Source organism: Syngnathus scovelli, chromosome 18 (genome assembly GCF_024217435.2).
Source record: "Syngnathus scovelli strain Florida chromosome 18, RoL_Ssco_1.2, whole genome shotgun sequence".
NCBI classification, from domain to species: Eukaryota; Metazoa; Chordata; class Actinopteri; order Syngnathiformes; family Syngnathidae; genus Syngnathus; species Syngnathus scovelli.
In genome coordinates, this window is record NC_090864.1 from 9,390,539 (window position 1) to 9,410,177 (window position 19,639).

The 19,639-nt window shown below is 41.9% G+C and overlaps 2 protein-coding genes across 11 annotated transcripts; one reads left to right on the plus strand and one right to left on the minus strand.

Moving 5' to 3' along the window:
* Positions 1 to 688: 688 nt before the first annotated feature.
* On the minus strand, positions 689 to 13,073 carry dlec1 (DLEC1 cilia and flagella associated protein). Of its 9 annotated transcripts, none has more exons than XM_049749477.2 (40): positions 12,602 to 13,073; positions 9,249 to 9,340; positions 9,035 to 9,140; positions 8,731 to 8,853; positions 8,510 to 8,666; positions 8,323 to 8,436; positions 8,088 to 8,245; positions 7,824 to 8,023; positions 7,621 to 7,705; positions 7,454 to 7,541; positions 7,117 to 7,290; positions 6,906 to 7,042; positions 6,740 to 6,832; positions 6,551 to 6,641; positions 6,325 to 6,487; positions 6,067 to 6,259; positions 5,886 to 5,962; positions 5,661 to 5,832; positions 5,503 to 5,599; positions 5,301 to 5,431; positions 5,076 to 5,237; positions 4,876 to 5,006; positions 4,516 to 4,666; positions 4,267 to 4,383; positions 4,079 to 4,200; positions 3,829 to 4,011; positions 3,698 to 3,765; positions 3,473 to 3,624; positions 3,265 to 3,380; positions 3,129 to 3,199; positions 2,810 to 3,009; positions 2,535 to 2,672; positions 2,341 to 2,463; positions 2,180 to 2,274; positions 2,016 to 2,100; positions 1,749 to 1,946; positions 1,520 to 1,669; positions 1,294 to 1,444; positions 1,060 to 1,180; positions 689 to 994 (listed from the first exon to the last, which is right to left on the minus strand). In XM_049749477.2, exons 3-40 carry the CDS (start codon positions 9,116 to 9,118, stop codon positions 895 to 897), a joined length of 4,971 nt encoding a protein of 1,656 aa, XP_049605434.1. In that variant the 5' UTR covers positions 9,119 to 9,140; positions 9,249 to 9,340; positions 12,602 to 13,073; the 3' UTR covers positions 689 to 894. The 9 variants fall into 9 exon arrangements, with proteins under 9 accessions (XP_049605434.1, XP_049605436.1, XP_049605435.1 ...); XM_049749479.2 differs by having other exon boundaries at positions 9,243 to 9,340; XM_049749478.2 differs by having other exon boundaries at positions 9,227 to 9,340.
* Positions 11,567 to 19,627, plus strand: plcd1a (phospholipase C, delta 1a). 2 transcript variants are annotated; one of them, XM_049749490.2, is made up of 15 exons: positions 11,567 to 11,776; positions 13,763 to 13,921; positions 15,355 to 15,583; positions 15,657 to 15,786; positions 15,851 to 16,079; positions 16,140 to 16,341; positions 16,421 to 16,565; positions 16,642 to 16,794; positions 16,912 to 17,055; positions 17,291 to 17,447; positions 17,819 to 17,935; positions 18,002 to 18,180; positions 18,457 to 18,592; positions 18,678 to 18,827; positions 19,071 to 19,627. In XM_049749490.2, exons 1-15 carry the CDS (start codon positions 11,746 to 11,748, stop codon positions 19,160 to 19,162), a joined length of 2,253 nt encoding a protein of 750 aa, XP_049605447.1. In that variant the 5' UTR covers positions 11,567 to 11,745; the 3' UTR covers positions 19,163 to 19,627. The 2 variants fall into 2 exon arrangements, with proteins under 2 accessions (XP_049605447.1, XP_049605446.1); XM_049749489.2 differs by lacking the exon at positions 11,567 to 11,776 and adding an exon at positions 12,227 to 12,586.
* The last annotated feature ends 12 nt before the right edge of the window (positions 19,628 to 19,639 follow it).

Sequence of the window (19,639 nt, forward strand, 5' to 3'; positions counted from 1 at the left end):
GTGGAGAAAAGTGACTGACGGTGTCCCCTAGCGTCGAGAGGTGCAACTACATAAGGAACATTGCAAAAGTGTGCACACCCCCTTCTAACTTCTAAAAGAACCTGTGCTCAAAATGAACAAATCACAGTCATTATCAAGTCCGCCAGCTTTTGTTTTGTTTTCTTGAAAAGCAAGGGTTTGTGGAAACATCTCCTGCTGTTTCAAACTGTTCCATATTTCCTGCCACCTTGTCCCCAGTCATAGAGATGCATTGATGATGGTTTGTTTGGATAGTTTTCTCTATTCCCCTTCAAATGAGTCAACGTCCGGCTGACACTAAATTGAGAACAGTGCTCGGAAGAGTCAGGTAGAAAAACAAAATAGCCTGTGTATGTTGCCTTGGAATGGGCCCAAAGCACACAACAAGGGGCAACGGTCGACTACATAGCAGAGGACAATACTGACAAAGACTCCATTGACCTTCACATTGGGTTGCACGCAGCAGTGTTTCATTGTGATCAAACATGCCCTTGCTGTGCGTGTGTGTAAGGCTGCAAGAGTGCAAAGAATATCAATTGGATATTTGCATCCCTCAGTGGATTTTTTTTTGAAGGAGTTTTTTTTTTTGGGATGCTGCTTATCTGTGTGCCAGATGATCTACCATCATGTTTTGTTATAGCGTAGATGAATGGAGCTGGACTGACAAGCATTCATTATGAAACATTAATTTCTTTCACATTGACATTTTTGAAAATTACAAACGTCTTTGTGCTTTGCATATTTACAAAAAAGGTACCAATTGCATAACATTGAACACAACAACTGTAAAGGCGTTATTTTAAAATAACATTTCAACATTCATGTCATACAAAAATAAATTTGAATAGCTGAGGGGGGTAAAAAGGCCATTTTCAACTACATCTGTCGGGATCCTGTGCCTTGGAGCTCCAGGATAAGCGGATACTTCTCCAGCATAGAGGTGATCACCACTGTGGCCTTGTACTGCTTCACTTCACTGCAACACACACACATAAAATGAAGTCCTAAATAAAGTCGCCTCTCAGTGTCGTACTTTACTACCTGGCGGTGAAGCTGATCTCCAAACGTTGGTAGTGGTCATGAAGCAGTTGGTGGTCCTTGGAGCGGAGAAGCCCGGAGGTGGGCGTCACGCTAAAGACATTAGAAATGTCCTCACTCGACTCTGTAGGTTTTCAAGAAGAAACAAAAATAATGGGACACAAAAAATTGATCCCCATCTGCCAAACTGCTGCTAGATTTGCTAACGCTGCACGGAATGAAAGTTTGAATTTTTACCTATAATCAATGACCAGTGAGTTCGAGAGCCGATACTATAGAGCTTGACTTCTTTCTCCTGCATCTGCCCCAAGTAGCAGAGTCCGAAATTGATGTGATCGGTGGACAAGCTTAGCGTGGCGAGCTCCACGTGGGCACACAGCGGCACCGTCTGAAACAGAACGATGATATTCACAGGATCTTCCTGAAGAAGAACTTTGTGCCATTGAGATGACGCCCTGCTAACCTGCTGGCTGTTGTTGTTGTAGTGAATGATGAGATCCTGCTCGATCTTCAGCTGCTTGCATCCATCGTCACTGGTGAGGAGCGTCACGCCGTCTATGGGATGCTCGATGAGCTCTAAAAGTGACGGCGAGCAGCAGAAGGCCACCCTCACCTGTGTATGTTTAATTTCAATTTGATTTACAGCACTATTTCGCAACATCAGTTATCCATCCCCAAGTAGTTGGTTGTACCAGCATGCTATTTTGGGAACGCAGAATCAACGTCTGGGGGTCAGCGGCCGTCCATCTGCAGTAGGCGTTGGACCCTGACTGAGTCGGCTCCTTGTACAATGAAAACGGCGGCTGAGCTATGAGTCGAAAGACCAGGCCCATCTCAGTGGGGTTCCTTAGCAGGAAGCTCTGCACGTTGTCAAATTCCTCCAGGAACACCTAGAAAATTTCCAGAAAATTATTGATGGTGGATTCATTGACTGATGCTTGTATCAGCGCTGGACTAACCTGCTCTCCCTCTGTATTCACTAAATCACCAGCTGATGTGTGAAATCCCAAAACTTTATTGTCATCTTCCATCTGCACTAAGAGCCTGCAGACCAAATAAAAACAACTCATTGATTTTCTAGCGAAGCACATGTTCTAAGAATAGCCATGTTCCCATTGCTTACACTGCAGGCTTGATCACCGCCAGGAGGTCCACTCTAATGGGCTCCAGATCCAAACCATGGAGTCGTGTCACCTTACCCGGCACACAGATAGCCTCCTGGAACAAAAACAAATATCTAGACAGGGTGAAAAAACAAAATGGGTGGACTATTTTGCGTCTTACCTCGGAGTCCAGACTAATGAAGCCCAGACCCAAGCCTATGCATGTGGACTGGGTAGATGTTTTGCTCAGGGTGAGCGGGGTGAAAGACGCATTCACGGTGTTGCTCCCTTGTGCCGGGATGATCTGGTAGGCACAATATTTAATATTGATTTCTAATAACACAAGCAAAGCGGTTTAAATTGTGCTGGGCGTACGATTTGCTGCGGAGTGACACAGTAGGGTTCGTTCGACTTGTCTCCCACATGGGATCGAATGTGGACAGACAGCATTTTTTTTTGTGGATAACATAGTTTGTTGTTTTCATCTTTGGTTGTTTCTTCTTGTTCCGAGCCCTGAAATCACAATAAAATATATTTTAGCTAATTCCATCACCTTATATGAAATTTTAGCTGGCTTTGTGTTTAGAGAGTTGTGAGGGAAAAAAAAAATGTCGCTATCAATGTCCAACAATTTATCCGTGTATGCTCACAGCAGAGCTGCAGCACGAAGCCTCCGAGCTTAACATGTGAGTCCTTTTCCAGACGGCCTCGCCGTTAGAAGGCTTCGACGCTCCCTTGGGGTTGTCGTCGGACTCCTTGAGAGGGAAGCTTTCCCCGTACGACATCACGACGTCCACCAGTTTGCGGTCGTTCGGAACGATGTTGTACATCTCCCAGTCCAGACGGATATCTGTCCAAAAAAGATTTGTTAGTTTTATTAAAAAAAAATTAAAAAATACAAATTAAATAGATAGCTAAAAATAAATAAATAATGAATAATATTATAAGAAAGACAAAAGCGCTACTTACCAAACAAGGTGGGATTGTTGATGCGAAGAGAACGGAAAATAGTTTCACCTCCAGATAAACGAGTACCAAACCTAAAGATGTGACCAATATTGACAAACCTGCTTAATCAACCCAATGAGTGGATTGTAGCACTTACTGGACATTGGGTCCCTGGAACTGGTCTTCGGGACGCGGGCCTATGATTTGGAAGTAGAGCGGACAGCCTTTCACTAGCATCTGCATCGGGAGGTGGGTGGGCTCAAGGGCCCCCACCTAAAAATAAAAATAATGGCTCAGTCGAAATTGAGAGTAGATTTGACTTATATTTGTGAGTTGGACTGATTCATCTTCATCCATCTACCTACATTGCATATGAGATTATCTTTGTAGTCCCCCCACATGTCGCTGTAGGCGGTCACGTCCACAGTTTGGGTCTCAAAGGGTTCCAGCGTTCCGGCACTTGGCACGATGAAGAAGGCTGCACCTTTTCTGTTAGCCAGCAAGTTGCTCACAAAGTCTGGATATTAAAATTGCATTTGTCGCTCTTCTATCCTCATATTTAAAATATAACTTTGAGAAGTCATGCATACCCTTGTGTGATTGCTCCTCTAATTTCTTGGCTTGGACGGAGTGAAGCGGCTTCTTCATGTAATGGGATCTTCATGACAAAAGTATCTTTTTGGGTTAGCTATTAAGAGAAATGATAGATGAATATTCAGACCTTTTCTTTGATTGGTTGCTGGGCTTTTCCACGTCACAGGTGAAATATTCCGCCTGGATGGTGAAAGATGCCGTGATGGCCGTGTGATTGGTCATAAGCAGCTGCTTGGTGACAGGTTGCGCCAGCAGTACGTCACCAAAATCGATCATCAACTCCGCTTGCTCCTTGTTGTCTGGAACGGGACTATTGACAAACAGGAAGAGCGGCGATGACCTCATGATGATGATAAAAAAGAAAAAAAAAATCCCACCTGGTGTCAGGGAGTGAGTAGGACACTCTGAGTCTTTGAGTAGTGGGCGCCAGGATGCTAAGAACAAGAGGCGAGGTCATGCCCTCCACCTCGCAGAGTGCGATGACATCATTCAGAGCAGACTGTGATGAGAAGAAAAAAAATTAAGTTAATCAACAAAAATAGCTTGATGTGTTTAAGAGTCTTACATCTGTTTGGGATATGAAGGAAACTGTGATATCCAAGCTGGCGTTTGGTCCTAAAGTGCCTGACAGGGGTTCAAAGGTTGCTGAACAAAAAGATGCTTGCTGACCCTTTAGCTCTTCCTGAAGAAAATAGAAGTACAGAAAACTTCAAGAACACAATCTTAAAGGCACATTAAATGTACTTTTTAATTGATTGTATAAAAATAGTTTCTTCAAAGCTTCAATATTTTTTTTTTTTTGTAGGACACGCACCACCCAGCAGAAATTGGATTGCAAGAGCGTCTGGTTGAAGATAGTGACGGTCCCTTCTGCAGCGACTCCCATGTAGAGTTCAGAGAGGAGAAGCTCGCAATTTAGTAGACACAGCTGAGGAGACTGCACATCTGCACGCACGAGTAGGTGACTGCGGAGCACACAGACATCATACAAAAGTTTTTTTTTTTTTCAACAATGGCAAGTAATTTGAGTGGAAAAGAGAAGTAAATTCGAAAAAATAAATAAATAAATAAATAAAAATTCTTAAAGCAGCGCAAATTGTTGTGTGATATAATAATATTAATAATAATAATTATAATAAAACATAATCTTGAGATATATAAACATTTTCCCTACCATCCTGTTCCATCCTCTACTGACAGCTCCAGTTCCGTTTCAAATTCTTGGCAGAACTCCGGCCTGAAGTGGATCTCCACACTGCAGCCGGTCAAAGGGGGGAGCACCCCACTGCATGGCTCGATAATCAGCTACACACACACGTTAATGTGAGTCAGTTGATAACAAGTGTGTTGTCACCAAAACTGAATGCATCCCACCTGCTGATCTTGTCCGTCATCTTGACTCTTATGCACCTCCTTTAGCGTCCAAGAAGCATCCAGGTGCGTGACGTTGTCGAGGTATAGCGTCTTCTGGCTCTGGTCCCCGAGTCTCATGAGACCAAAGTCCACGCTGGGTACGCTGATGCTCACACTGGGACCCTTGTAAAATAATATTGTAAGAGACTGTCACTTAGATGGATAGCTATGAAAAGTCCTGCTTACCTTGAAGGTGACCTCCACCACCAAGGTGACGGGTTCGGAACGGTGCTCGATGTGGCAGAGCAGACTGGTCACCACCTTCTCCGGTTTGCCTCCGGTTACAACCAGTTCAAAAGCAAAACACTTTTTCTCATCTGTAGGGGAAAGGAGGACAGTGTTGTTTTTTTGGCACAGTGTCATTTATACAGAAAAAAAAACAAAATACCAATTTTTCCAGTAGCAGGCTCCACTTCTATTTTGTGACAAGTACTGCTCACCGGGTCCCATTGGAAGGAGACAGGTGTTTTGCTGTTATTCCACATCTGGCAGCAACATAATTATCATTAAAAACAAAATATTGTACATCAGGTTTTAGCAAAGCACCTTAAAATGTCGCCGGGTGGTGGTGGAAATAAAAATTTCCCCGGGGATGATGAGGGCGTAGGGCACCAGCAGGATGTTGAAAGGCTCCGTCGAACCCTTGACTTCAATTTCCATGACGGTGGTGTCGCTCACCTTGGAGCCGACGCGGACGGGCTGCAGGATGCTGGACCTGCTAGAAAATGAAAAATGATTATTCAGGTGAATTTTTGATTTACATCATGTTACCTCTCGCCGTTGGTCTCCGTGGGCAGCTGGGGGATGTCGCTCAGGACTAAATGGCACACGCTGTGGTAATCCTGCATCTTTAACAAGAAATAAAAAAATGTTTTTCCATTTAGTAATTTTCTAGGTTCTCAAAAGTTCTCATACACGAGAGGGCTTTGAAAATTGAGTGTATTCTTCTTACCTCCTTGGGAAAGAAGGAGATGGTGAACTCTCGATCCTGGCAGGGGGCCAGAATTCCCAAGGCCGGGTTGACTTGGAAAATATCATCTCTGTCAGGTTGGTACTGGATGGATAAGGGCTCGGGGAGTTCACAGGGAAGGAGCGGAAGGAGGTTGGGCTTCATGATCTGCCAGTGAAAAGCCAGCTCCAAATGGCTTCAATAAAGATAACAGTACATTGTAATATTTTATGACACATTAAAATAATGCAAAATACATACACATTATTTCTGATGACTATCGTCTTCTGATGAACCGTGTGAGGGTTGCCCGGTTCGAATCGGACAAAGTAGTCTGCGGTGATGTCGTGCACCTCCCCTAAAATAAGAGGCAGCTCCTTGCCAGAAACGGACAACAGCTCAAGAGCGATCAATTGGCCTTCGCCTAAAAGCAGAAAAGTGAATGTGAGTCTCGTTTTTAAGATGAGGGGGGGTAAAGTGGTGTCACCTTGAACGCAAAGGTCTTTCACTTGGCAATTGTCGCACGCGATTGTGAAAGTCCGGCAGATGCGTTCGGTGGTGGTGGGAAAGAAAAGAGCCTGCCACAAAAGTCATACAAAACTATCAGGGCTGGAATCATCATCAATAAATAAAAATTGTATGATCAACTGTGGAATATTTTTTAAATCAACCTCACCTCGACTACAATGGTCTCACCAGGCTGCAGAGAAAAGAAAGATGGGCTGACGGCAAAGGGAGGCTGGTCTGAGTAACAACTTGTAACCACCGACTGGATAGAATAAAAAAAGTATTTTAAGAATGATAAAATAAATCAACCCATCATTGAGGTAAGTTTTTGTCACCCTGGGATCAGTGATTGGCCACTGATTCTTTGGGACAATACAGAAGGTTCCGGCACTGAGACCGATGTTCTGACAAAGAAAATCAACGCATCTCACTCCCCCGATGAGACAATAACCACAGTCCAGAACGTTCGGCACTGAAAAAATTAAAAATCATCAAGATATCAACTCAAGGACTTCCTGTCCTGTTTTGATGTCATGGAAGACTTACAGGTCAGAACAGGAGGTGGCCTCTGCGCCTTGATAGGGACCACGAGGATATGCTCGCCCTGACTTTCCACCACTAAGTGGTCCTCATAGTCGGCAAGGGAGTCTGGAGCGAAGCGCACCGTGAACTTACAACTCATGCCTGGAGCGACAACACCGCCTTTGCCAGGAAATCTCCCTAGAAAAAAGAATTCAAAATTCACGCCGCACATCTTTTTATAAGCTGCTCAAAAATGTGTCTTGACACCTAGGAACTGGATTTAAAATAAAATAAAATAAAATAAAATAAAATAAAATAAAATAAAATAAAATAAAATAAAATAAAATAAAATAGTGCTCACCTAGACCAATAGTGAAGTAAGAACTGCTCGCCGGGAGCACTCGAATGTCGCGGCTGGAAAAGCTCACATTTTTTAACTCCAGTGTTGTCTAAGACGGGAAGAAGATGGGTTGAGGATCACCTTAGAAAACACTGGAATTTTCAGCGCCGACAACGAGGCATACATACCTCATACACCTGTCCCACATTGTAGACTGTGAAGAGCACAACAGGTGGTATGGCCAGGAAGACCTCAACTGGACTTTCTTCGGCGCTTACAATGACAAATAATACAGCAATGTTATTTTCATAAGAGCAGCTTGAAGAATATTTATGAGCTACACTCGACAGTAAAACAAAGTCATACCCGACCCATTCAAAATCGAATGTACCTTTCCATGCCGTCGTCCTTCTTCACCATCCGAGGGCGGATGAGGGAAGCGGCACCCTGGTGATCTTTCGGAGGCAGGAAGCGTGGATTTTGGAGAATGCGTTGCCGTTCCTTCATCCTCTGGAGTTTACTGTTGCCCTCCGCTTGATCCGTTGCGCTCGGCTCATCCTTCCACTTGGGCGAGGGTCTGGTTTGTATCTTCTTAATTAAGAAAGACTCATTTAGTTATATTTTTAGGATGTAGCTTAAAGAGATGACTGCAAACCTCAGTGGGTGACTTCTTGCTCTTTAGGACCAGTGAGCTGCACTCCAGAGTTTGGCTGCACTCAGACTCGTTCCTCATTCTCCATAGCGTGTTGTCGTGCACCTCTTTAGCCACGTGCATGGTGTAGGCAATGGTTGGTCTGGTAAGATCTGGTTTTACTGAATGAGGAATGAGATCAAATGTGAGTTAAGGATAAAAAAGAAAATCCAAAAAATGACAAGAGAGGAAAAAGTACCAATTGCTGGAGCCTTCATTTGTATTTTTTGCGGCTTTATATAGTCCAATGGTGAAATCAAGTCATTTACTTGAAGAAGACCTTCATCAACGTGCCAGATAAAAGCTGACTTGACTGCAAGAGACAAAAATGAGATGTCAGTTTCGATAATCATGTGATTTTTGGTTAGAGCGGATATTTTTGTCACCTGGAGGGAGGCCCTGAAGATCAGGCACATCCATGAAGTCCTCCTTCATCCGTTCCGTGGTCCGTTGCTCCGTGCCAGCCGCCCGAGCTCTGGCCTGGATGATGTGGCTCTCCAGCATATCTGCTTCTTTTATCCGCTGGTTATATTCAGCCCGAACCTTTTGAGAGATGTTGTTAGTAGCCAAGCATCTTGCGATGTTCTCTTCACACGGTCAAATTTACCCGTTTGAGCTCTTCAACATATTTGTCATGATAGCTGCTCCTCCCTTTTGCCTTTATAAGGTTGCATGGTGTCACGTTGGTGTAAAGTTCCTTAAAGGTGCTGGCCAACACGTGAGAAATGTCCTTATAAACAAAATACATTATGGATGTGCATGTGTGGCATCTGCAAGAGTGATTTCTCAAATCTTATGAGACAAAGTATTTGACTAATTATTGCAAATCATTTACAGAACCCATAAGCAATGTTAGACAGATCTATGAGGGTCCAGGGAAACCAGTTTAAGAACCAATGTAGGTTACTTACCTGTGATTTTGCAGAAGCAGGTGTGTGAATGTCCACAGGAGGATCAGACCGAGACGGTTTCAGCTCTTGTTGCTCCTGCAGCATGACTAGCTTGGAAAAAGTTGATCTAGGAACCAAACGTCAGTGTTAGAATCTTGATGTCCTACATTTGCTAGATTGATTTAGAAACACATTTAAAAAATAAAATTTTACACTCAAAAGAATGTACAGGTACTTAGTAGTTTGGAGTGTTGGTTTTGTGACGTCACAACTGTCGTCGTGGAAACCAACGACGGCAGCTATTCATTGCCATTTTTCTTCACAAATCTGTCCCAAAAGACGCAAAAAACAAACCACACAACTTTTATCAAATAAATGAATATGCATTGTGTTTTTGTCTGGTTTTGAGTTTTTAAATATAAGCATAACTCTTAACTTTGTAGACGTAAATGACCGTCTGTCATTTTGTGTACAGGTCGTTGCCTAGCAACGCTGTGAGGACCCGAAAATAAGGCAGCTTCGAGCCCATTTAGTGAGGAGTGACATGGCTTAAAAAAATCATTTTAACTTACATATAGGACACTTTTGTTTCTTTCATTTGGAGGACAAAACAGATGACTAAACTAAAAGGTTTGAATAGCACTATTACTTTTAACCACAGGAGGGCAGCATATCACCAGAAATGACTGTTTTCTCGGTAAAATATTATTTCTGTTTTTTTTGTATTTCTTTTTGCATGATACAAAGTTGTGTCATGCAAATAGAAATACACAAATTGCAATGAATAGGCAAATGTGTGAAGGAGCAATGTATGAAAGCATTGATCTTATTTTTGTTTTTATGTAGAAGGGGTTGGGTATGCACAAACTGGGGAACACTTTTGGTCAAATCTCAAAATTCATGCTATTGGTAACAACCAATTGAGGGTGCACCACCTCTCGCCCAAATTTGGCTGAGATCTGCTCCTCTCTCCTGTGACAGTGATGACCTCGTGACCTCTGCACGTGCCTATGTGAAGTGAGCTATTTGAATTTGAAATTTTGGGGGGAATTCTCTTAACTGATTTTACTACTGAACACAACTATTCTTATGTAAAAATGTAAAGTGCAATCAAATGAGTGTCAAGTCGTTTTTATAAAAAATAAATAAAAATAAAAAAAGAAGATTCCTTTATTGCCTGCAGCTATCAACACACAACACCACATTAGCAAATAAACCTGCTTGGACTGTTACACAAGGTGTGGCGTTCGATTTCTTTGCCATGAACCTCTGAGCAGCTCTCTCAAATTGCCGGGTTGGTCAACTATAACAAAACAGTCGCTTTGTAACTTTTTTTGTGTTTACACAACCCGGCGGCCGGCGAGAGACTCGATCAGACAGCAGGCTGTCGGCTTACTCTAATAATAAAGGCGCACAAAGAGGCATGTGTGTGGCTCTTTATAATGTAACAATCCAATCAGGCACAAGAGGCCCCTGTTTGTCGACTGCTGACGTGCCGTTCACATCAAATGCGACCATTATAGCGAGAGCTCATTCAATAGCCATGGGAAAAAAAAAGGGCCTAATTGAATCATCTTATATATTTTTATAGATAATTGTCTGGTCAGATGTTTTGTTTTATAAGTCAGAGTGGGTGCAGCAACTCTAGTTGGATAATGAAGCTTAACACTCAATCTCAACGTGATGAAACCCATGTTACATGTCCAAAAACATGTCACGACCTTGTGTGTAGACACGGATGACATGTTGCTGATATGTGACTGTCAATCTCTCAAAAAAAATGCTTCTCCCTTAAGAGTATTATACCTTGACTCATTATTGACTGTGATTTAAGTGTTGGCATGGGGACAGATAACAGGTGCACACCTTTTAAACCTGTTGACTCTAAAAACAATTGATTTCACCATTTTATTTCTGATTAGCACCAATACATGTCTGCATTTTTGGTATTACAGAAGACTTACTGTACGTAGTAAGGCCCTTTTTGGTATTTAAAACCGGTAGCTTTTTAATTTGTCCGTGGAATGCTTTTTGTCAACACACCCCAATCAAGAATTTTACACTTGACATCCGTTTTTAAATCCAGTTACTTTTTTTTTTTTTAAATTAGGGTTAGGTTTTTCTAATGCAAATGTTCCACTACTCACAAAGGGGACCAAACTACGACTGGATTGTATTTTCACTCAATGAGCCAGCACTTCATTGTCATTCATCAGTTCGAGGGCAGATCCCTGGAAGTGGCGGAAGCATTCCAAATAATTTTCTACATGGCTTTTAAAATCGCTTTGCCCATACCCCACCCTTTCTAAAAAAAAGCATATTGCACAACACCGCAAAGAAACTGAGTGAAGAGAAAACAGGAGCTTAACAGAAACTTCTCAAATCACGCATGACTTTGAAGGCCTCCTTACACGACATTGACAGCGCAAAGTGAAAACATATTTTGCATTGCATTTGTTGCATGTTACAATGGGTTGAATTCCAAAGCCTTCATTCCCGCATGCATGAAAGTACTTGTCAGACCGGCATGGCAGTAGTGGGTGTGGACTGAACCGGCTCATATAGAGTCAACTGTTGGTAGCTACACACTGCGGCTCAGAGAGTGGAGAGGCAAGGTAGGGGGAAATTCCATTTGAACAACATATACGTTTTACGGTCGGGATTACGAAGGAGGAGGAGGACCGAGCGGAGGACCTTTGGCCCCTAGCACACACTCAGACTCAAAGCGGAATATGGAGGCCAATGGTGCTGCAGGGAAACACAGTGAGTTGGATGACAAATTTACAACCCAGTTCCTTTTCGTGTGCTCCAATAGAAAACTCTCAAGGAGGGTTATCAATTTGTGCCTCTTGGTATTATATATAATACTTTTTGGTATTGGTATATAATATATATTATATGGTATATACTATATATACATATTATATTATAATAAATATAATACTGCAATATATGTGCATTTTATGATACATAACAACCCAAATAATAAACCACCAAATACAAAGTTATGCCAAAAGTTACGAGTAAAAATTAAATTAGAGATCATTGAAGACATTGAGTGCACAATTTGATTGATCATTCATTGCACGACATTATGTATTATATTTTTTAGTATTGCTCCATTTTTCGACCTCTTCAGTCTAATGTTCGTCATCGCATGTGAATCGTCTGCTCTTAGGTCACTACCGTCATATGACACTTTTGTTTATCATCTTGTACGGAGTTGACACAAGACTTCCCCAATCATGCTGGCGCGTGTGTGGAGTATATAAACAAACGGATTTCCAAAAATGGACACCGATTATGGGACGCTTTCACTATACATGTTTTAAAGTTGCACAAATAGCGGTAATAAGACGCGAATTCGGACCCGCCCAGTGACGGAGCGCTGAAGCGCTCTTTGCCCCTTTTCTCCCCTGCTGTCCGAGATTCAGTTCCTAAATCTCGGCAGCTCAGAAATATTTTCTTGTGCGATGTCTTGCTGCGAAAAAAAGGCTTTAAGGAGTCCGTCGGAAGAGCTGGCTCAACAGCAGCGCGTGAAAAAACTGGCCCAAGAGAATGGAAAACGGATCGGTGAGTAAGACCCACCTCTGGTTGAGTTTTGACCCAGAGATCTTTAAAGGCGTCCTCACGATTGCCTGGAGCTATGCATTCCATCTTTGAGCGCACAGAAGACCTCTTCACTGGAGCTTGAAGGCTTCGGAGTGGAATAAATGCAGAAGCAAGACTTGTAAATGAAGCTTCAGAAGTGAAAATATGTGATTCATCATCTGGTATCAAGAGGTGTCGAATTGCATCGACAACAAATCTGTTTTTAGTTGTTTTTAAATCACTCAATAATTGTTTAGTTAAAAAATAATCAGGGAGGAAAAGGGTTTTAAAATACTTTATAATGCAAATTATTTTGTATCTTATTTTGGAATAATTCTAAATCTATAATGACAGCCCTACTGGTATCTTTAAAAAGAAAAAAAATCTCATGATTCTTATAAATTATGAATCACACTAATAAGATGCATGCAGCTTTCTCTTTTGTGGTTAACACAATAATGATGCTTGATTTCCTCCAACATGCACGTTGCAGCAATGTGAGCATTTTTGTGATGTCTCAAAGCCCTCTATTTGGGTGGGGGGAAAAAAATGTCAGAAATCTCTGCCTACTACCCTGACGCCTTTTTTCCTGGGCACAGCATTGCAGTCCTGACATGCCCTCGATGAGACAATACTTGCAGTTTCTGCCCAAAAACGAACAGTGTTAGACTAAACTCATCTACCCTTCTTAAACAGGATTTACTTCCAGGTCCAAGTGGTCAATTCTAATTTAACATCTCTCTGATGACCGATGACCCAAATGCAACAGTTTCGTCCTCTCAAGTTATTTTCGGCAGACGTCTCCCACGCCCTGTCAAAAGCACCGAAATCAGCGTTTTGACCTGCTTATCTCAAATGCCACATTAAAAGCTCATTCTGAAAGCAGAACTAAATTGAGGCTTTGTGACTGTGTAGCGGTTTTTTTTTTTAATCCAAGGAATGATTCACTTCTGCATATTACCCGGATCACGATGCACAGTGGGAAAGGCAGTGGAACAAGAGCTGGTTGACTTCCAAGTTGTTCTAATATTAAAAAAAAAAAGAAATTAGCTCTGGATGCTTTTGAAAAATTATTGGGATAAGAGTGATATTGAGCTATAATTTCATCGGCTTTGATATATTGGATATAATAGATATTTTTTTTCTCCTTTTCCCCAGGTTTGGAGGGCGACCCAGATCTAAACTTTCTGCTAGTTGGCGGCATGCTGACCAAGATTCGGTCCCGCTCCTGGCAGAAATCCCGCTTCTACCGACTACAGGAGGACTGCAAGACGGTGTGGCATGAGTCCAACAAGCCCTTCAAACGCAAGCATACGTGTGAGTAAAAAAAAGTTATTTTTCATAAACAGGGGAATTCTAACTTTACTAGTGAAAACATGTGTTGTGCTTGTTTTGAATGTGGTTGTGTCTCACGTGGCACAGAGGAAATATTTCACTGCTGACTTTCCCTTGCATATTTCCCGCCTCCAAATGGAAATTTTCCATCCAAATTCCCAAGCATTGCACAAACGCTCCCCTTCAAGGGTGTGAGCACCGCCCAAGTTTTTGGGTTGGTGACAGCGCCCTCACCAACCACCACCACCTTGTCATTGTTGCCTCCCCCCCCTCCCCTCTTCAAGTTTGACCTTTCCCGTTGCCTCCGCATGGATTCTCCACAGAACAAAGACTTTCATTAAACCACATACGTCAAGTCCCGTATTGTCATTTTTTTGGGGTTGATCTCACTGAAGCAAAGCCATTTTTTTTTCCTAATTTAATTTAAGAAATTCTGTACAACATTTCTAGTCGTTGACACGAGTTGAGGCATTTCATTTTAACCCCATTATGGAAATGAGTTCGAGACCCCTGCTTTAGACACAAAAGAAAATTCTTGCGGGTGGAACAAAATGTCTTTTATCCCTGGTAATGTCCATTTTTTTGTCTACATTTGAGCGGTTTAAATGAGGCCATCAGATTGGGCAAGTAATCCAATTTCCCCCTGGAATGCGCAAGAATTTTAATGCTTGGCTTGACCACAATTTGATGCCTCGAGGGGCTGCTTTATAAGATTATCCATTGGGGCATATTTTTTTTCATGTTTACGGAATGCACATTGGGGAATGTAATCACAGTTATTACGTAAACCCTTGTGGAATATGCTCATTAGGAAAAATGCAAATGAACAAGGTCAGGCAATTTTCTTTCACTCAAGGGCCACATTGCATTTAAAAAATGGGTAAAATATAAAATTGTTAAGTAAAATAGTAAAGTAATTCATTTTAAATAACTCATTTGGCTATAAATAATTATTTACAATCAATAAATGCATTTGAAAAATAAATTAAAATTATTCACTCTTTCGTGTATACCGTCAATACATTCTCCTTTTTCCACATAAACTCGGGGAACAAAAATATGCCTTTTCTTTTTCAAAGTGCAAACAGTGAGAACACACACTGCTTCCTGTTGATAGACTAGACCACCAGTTTCTGGCACACCGCAGTGGACTCGCTGCAGACCCCGTTCAGTTTCAGGAAGGAAGTCAACTCCACAGTTCAGTTAGACACGAGGCTTATCTTTATTTCTAGTCTTGACAGCTTAGCATGCATCATATTGAAAATTGATGTTTCTGTAAGGTAGCTTCAATAATCTTTTCAGTTTTGTTTTGCCAGTAGGAAATCAATAAGTGTATTTTCCGGCATCCACAGTTCTACATGTCTACAATTGTTTTGCAGCTAAGAATACTATTTTCCATGTCTTTCTCCACACAGTCTCAGTCGATGACATCGATTCTGTACGCAATGGCCGCCAGTCCGAAGGTCTGAACAAGCACATCGACCCGAGCGAGGAAGAACGTTGCTTTTCCATCGTCTTCAAGGGCCGCAAGAAAGTCCTGGATCTGATGGCTACCGATAAGGAAGAAGCCAGTCAGTGGGTGAAAAGCTTTGAGAAGGTCTTGAACAACATGCGCAACCTCAGCCGGCAACAGAAGACCCAGCAGTATCCTTGACAAAAAAATCCTAAGGTGTTTGAGATTCCAAGTTGATAGAAAATCCTTGCATCCGATTGCTAGCTGGATCATCGACTGCATGCGCAAAGCGGACAAGAACGAGGACAACAAAATGAACCTGAAAGAGCTGAAGCGCTTCTTGCGACACGTCAACATTGAAGTCGACGACACGTACGCCGAAGCACTTTTTAAGGTGGTAGCACTTCAGAATTTGAAGTCAGGCAGAGAGCACCTTGCAAATTCACATTATCTTCTAGAAATGTGACGAGTCCAACTCGGGCTACCTGGAAGACTTTGAGATCAAGAGGTTTTACGACCTGCTGACCCAGCGCGAGGAGATAGACGTCATCTACCAGAACTACGCTCAAACAGATGGTCAGATGAGCGCTCGGGACCTGCTCAACTTCCTGCTGAACGAGCAGAGGGAGAACGCCACCGTCTCGGATGCTCTGCGACTGATCGAAAAATACGAGGTGGATGAAACGGGTAGGTTGGCATCAGGAAAATTCCAGTCAAACATTTTCCTTATTTCCATTGTCCCTTCAGCCAAACAGAATCATCTCATGACCAAAGACGGCTTCCAGATGTTCCTCCAACACGAAGACAGCGACATCTTCAACCCGGCCTACAAGAACGTCTACCAGGACATGACGCAGCCTCTCAACCATTACTACATATCTTCCTCGCATAACACGTATCTCACCCATGACCAGCTCAAAGGACCAAGCAGCACTGAAGCCTACATTAGGTAAAAGAAACCAAAAATACAGTATATGGACAAATATACTGAACGATCATTTACTAAAGTACTTTATTTATTTATTCAGAGCTCTGATGAAGAGTTGCCGCTGCGTGGAACTGGACATTTGGGACGGCCCCAACGGCGAGCCCATCATCTACCACGGATACACGCTCACTTCTAAAATCCTCTTCAGGGACGTAATCAAAGTCATCAAAGACTATGCCTTTAAGGTACCAGGCCTTCCCTTCATACATAAATTATATTAATAGTGCATTGCTAGTACGCTAACGTAGCTTTCGCACCTAGACGTCGGACTACCCCGTCATTCTGTCCTTGGAGAACCATTGCAGTGTTGACCAGCAGAAACTCATGGCCCACTACATCGTCTCCATCCTGGGGGACGCCTTGGTCAACAAGCCCCTCGGGAAGGTTATCCCCACCACCTTCCCCTCACCAGAGGTTAGCAGAAGAACTTTATTAGAATAAATAATCTTACCAGGATGTTTCCCTAATTTCTTTCATGTATCCTACTTTGAGAGCCTCTGTTTTTATAGACTAACCATTTGTCTTTCACAGGAGCTCAAGGGCAAGTTCTTAATCAAGGGAAAGTGCCTCAACAAATTGGACGCCATGTTCAACAACAACACAATCTCAGACGGCACGGTGTCTGAGGAGGATGAGGCGGCGGAGCAAGAGAATGGACAAAAGGCGCCTCAAAAGGTTTGTCAAGTCGTTGTAAGTCATCACGGAAAATGTATGTTGGAAAAAAAAAGTAATATTAGGAGATAAAAGTAGGAATTTTAGATAATTTTTTAAAATGTTTCAAAATTGGTGATTTTTTGAGAAACACTTTGTAATATTAGAAGGAGGAAAAACATTTGGATTATATATGCCATTTTATGTCATGATTATTTAATTGTTTACACATTTTGTATGGTCACAACTTTTCCCTCAGAAATCAAAGATCAGACTGGCGAAGGAGCTGTCAGATGTGGTCGTCTACTGCAAGAGCGTCCATTTCAATGGTTTTGAACACGCCAGGGACAAGTTAGACTTTAACGAAATGTCCTCCTTCAAGGAAAGCAAAGCCTTCAATTTAGCTGAGAACTCGCGTAAGTTCACAGTCAACTGAAATGCATATAAAAAAAAAAAGTACATCCAAAAGTCCAAAGATGTGCCGCTTATCAGAAATGATGAGAAGGGAGTTTAACTAAAGCTAATTTGTGCCAATTTTTGTAAGATTCGTAGAAAGAATTTAGTGAAAGGCAAAAAAAAGTTCTAATTTTAAAACCTTTTGTACAAAAATATGTCTTCAAACGTTTAATGAGTAATTTGTTAAAGTGTGTATGCAAACCAGTGAAAAGTGTCGTTTCATAAAAAGTTTCATAATGTGTCACCTATTTGACCTCTTACCATTCCTGTTTTGTGCGTCAGGCACAAACACACAAAACAGGAATGGTAACGAAACAAAATTTCCTTTCAGCCACGGCCTTCATGCACCACAACATTGACAAGCTGAGCCGGACCTATCCGGGTGGCTCCAGAACTGACTCATCCAACTACAACCCGGTGCCCTTGTGGAATGCTGGTTGCCAAATAGGTGCGTCTTGCCCCTTCACACATCCACCTACTCACCAAAAAAATAACATCACCTTTGTCTTGACAGTGGCGCTCAACTTCCAGACACCCGGCAAGGAGATGCAGATCAATCAGGGCCGCTTCCTACCCAACGGCATGAGCGGCTACATCCTCAAGCCGGAATTCCAAAGAGACCCCTCCTCTCAGTTCGACCCTACCTCGCTTTCCCACGGACCCTGGCTGAGGAAGAAGACCCTCCATGTCATGGTGAGCTTGTAAACACACACACAAAAATCATTCAGGTTTTTTTTTTTTTGCATAAAAATCTGCACTTTTTTTCTGTAATATTAAAAAAGTAACAATATTTGTAATAATTAGAGGATAACATTTTTTGCATAAAAATCAGCACTTTTTTTTCTGTAACATTAACATGTAACAATATTTTATTTGAAAATATTTATATACACATATGTATATTTGTATGCAAGCAATTAAAAAGTTTCATTTTCCACAGTAACGGTTGTAATATGGGATACCTTGCAGGTGATCTCGGCCCAGCAGTTACCCAAGCTCAACGTGGACAAACAGAAATCCATCGTGGACCCCCTGGTGAGGTTAGAGATTTACGGCGTGTGGGCTGACAACGCCACCAAGGAGACGCACTACATTGATAATAATGGTGAGCTGATATACACCCCCGCTCACACACACAAACACACAGAAGCGGCCCCTGTGTTCCATGCTACGTTCATTTCATTGTGTAGGATTTAATCCCATGTGGAACGAGCGCTTCCAGTTCGACATCCACGTTCCTGAGCTGGCCATCTTGCGAGTGGTTGTGGAGGACTACGATGCTACGTCGGCTAACGACCTCATTGGCCAGTACTGCCTACCGCTTACCTGCGTGCAGAATGGTAACGAGCATACCGCATCCACACTCCCATATATTCTTTATGTGTTAAATTGTTTTTTTCTTTGATTTGGACAAAAATAACCAAAAATATAGTATTTCACAAAACCTTTGAAAATGTTTCATATTTTCATGTAATAAAACGGACAAAATGACATTTTGCTGCAGTTTAAATTAGTTATCGTGCAGTTAATTCACGATAAAACTTACTTTCGCTTATTTATTATTACTATTTGTATCCCCCCAGGTTATAGGCACGTTCCGCTTCTTAACAAGAATGGCGACCTGATCTCGTCGGCCGGCCTCTTCGTGCACATCATGCTCCTGGATGCCAATTAACGCAGGAGAAAATTTCTGCTCCTACCAATTATTGTATTTTTTTTTTTTTAATGCAACAATGTTTGCACAATAACTAAGCCAATAAGCCAAAGTGAACGAGTATGGAGAGTATTTGAATGTATTCGTCCCACTGGTGGTAATAAGCTCAGGTTGGAAGGAAGAACATTGAAGATGATAGTATTTAATTTATGTAGATGATATTTTCTAACAAGCTACACTAAGGCTTTTTTTATGGAATTTCGTATGTTTTTGTCAAAACAGATGATCTAATCGTCCATTAGGAAACTGTATCAACTGTATGAGTTGTTTTTTGTCATCTAACACACAAAGCCTAATTTTTTAAGGGCTATCATGTTGAATTATTATTATTATTGTTACCGTTATTAAAACCTGGATTGCAAATTATCCCACTAATAATCCAACAACTGCATATGTCTCTATTCTTGTCTAATAAAACCATCAGCATCAGCAAGATGT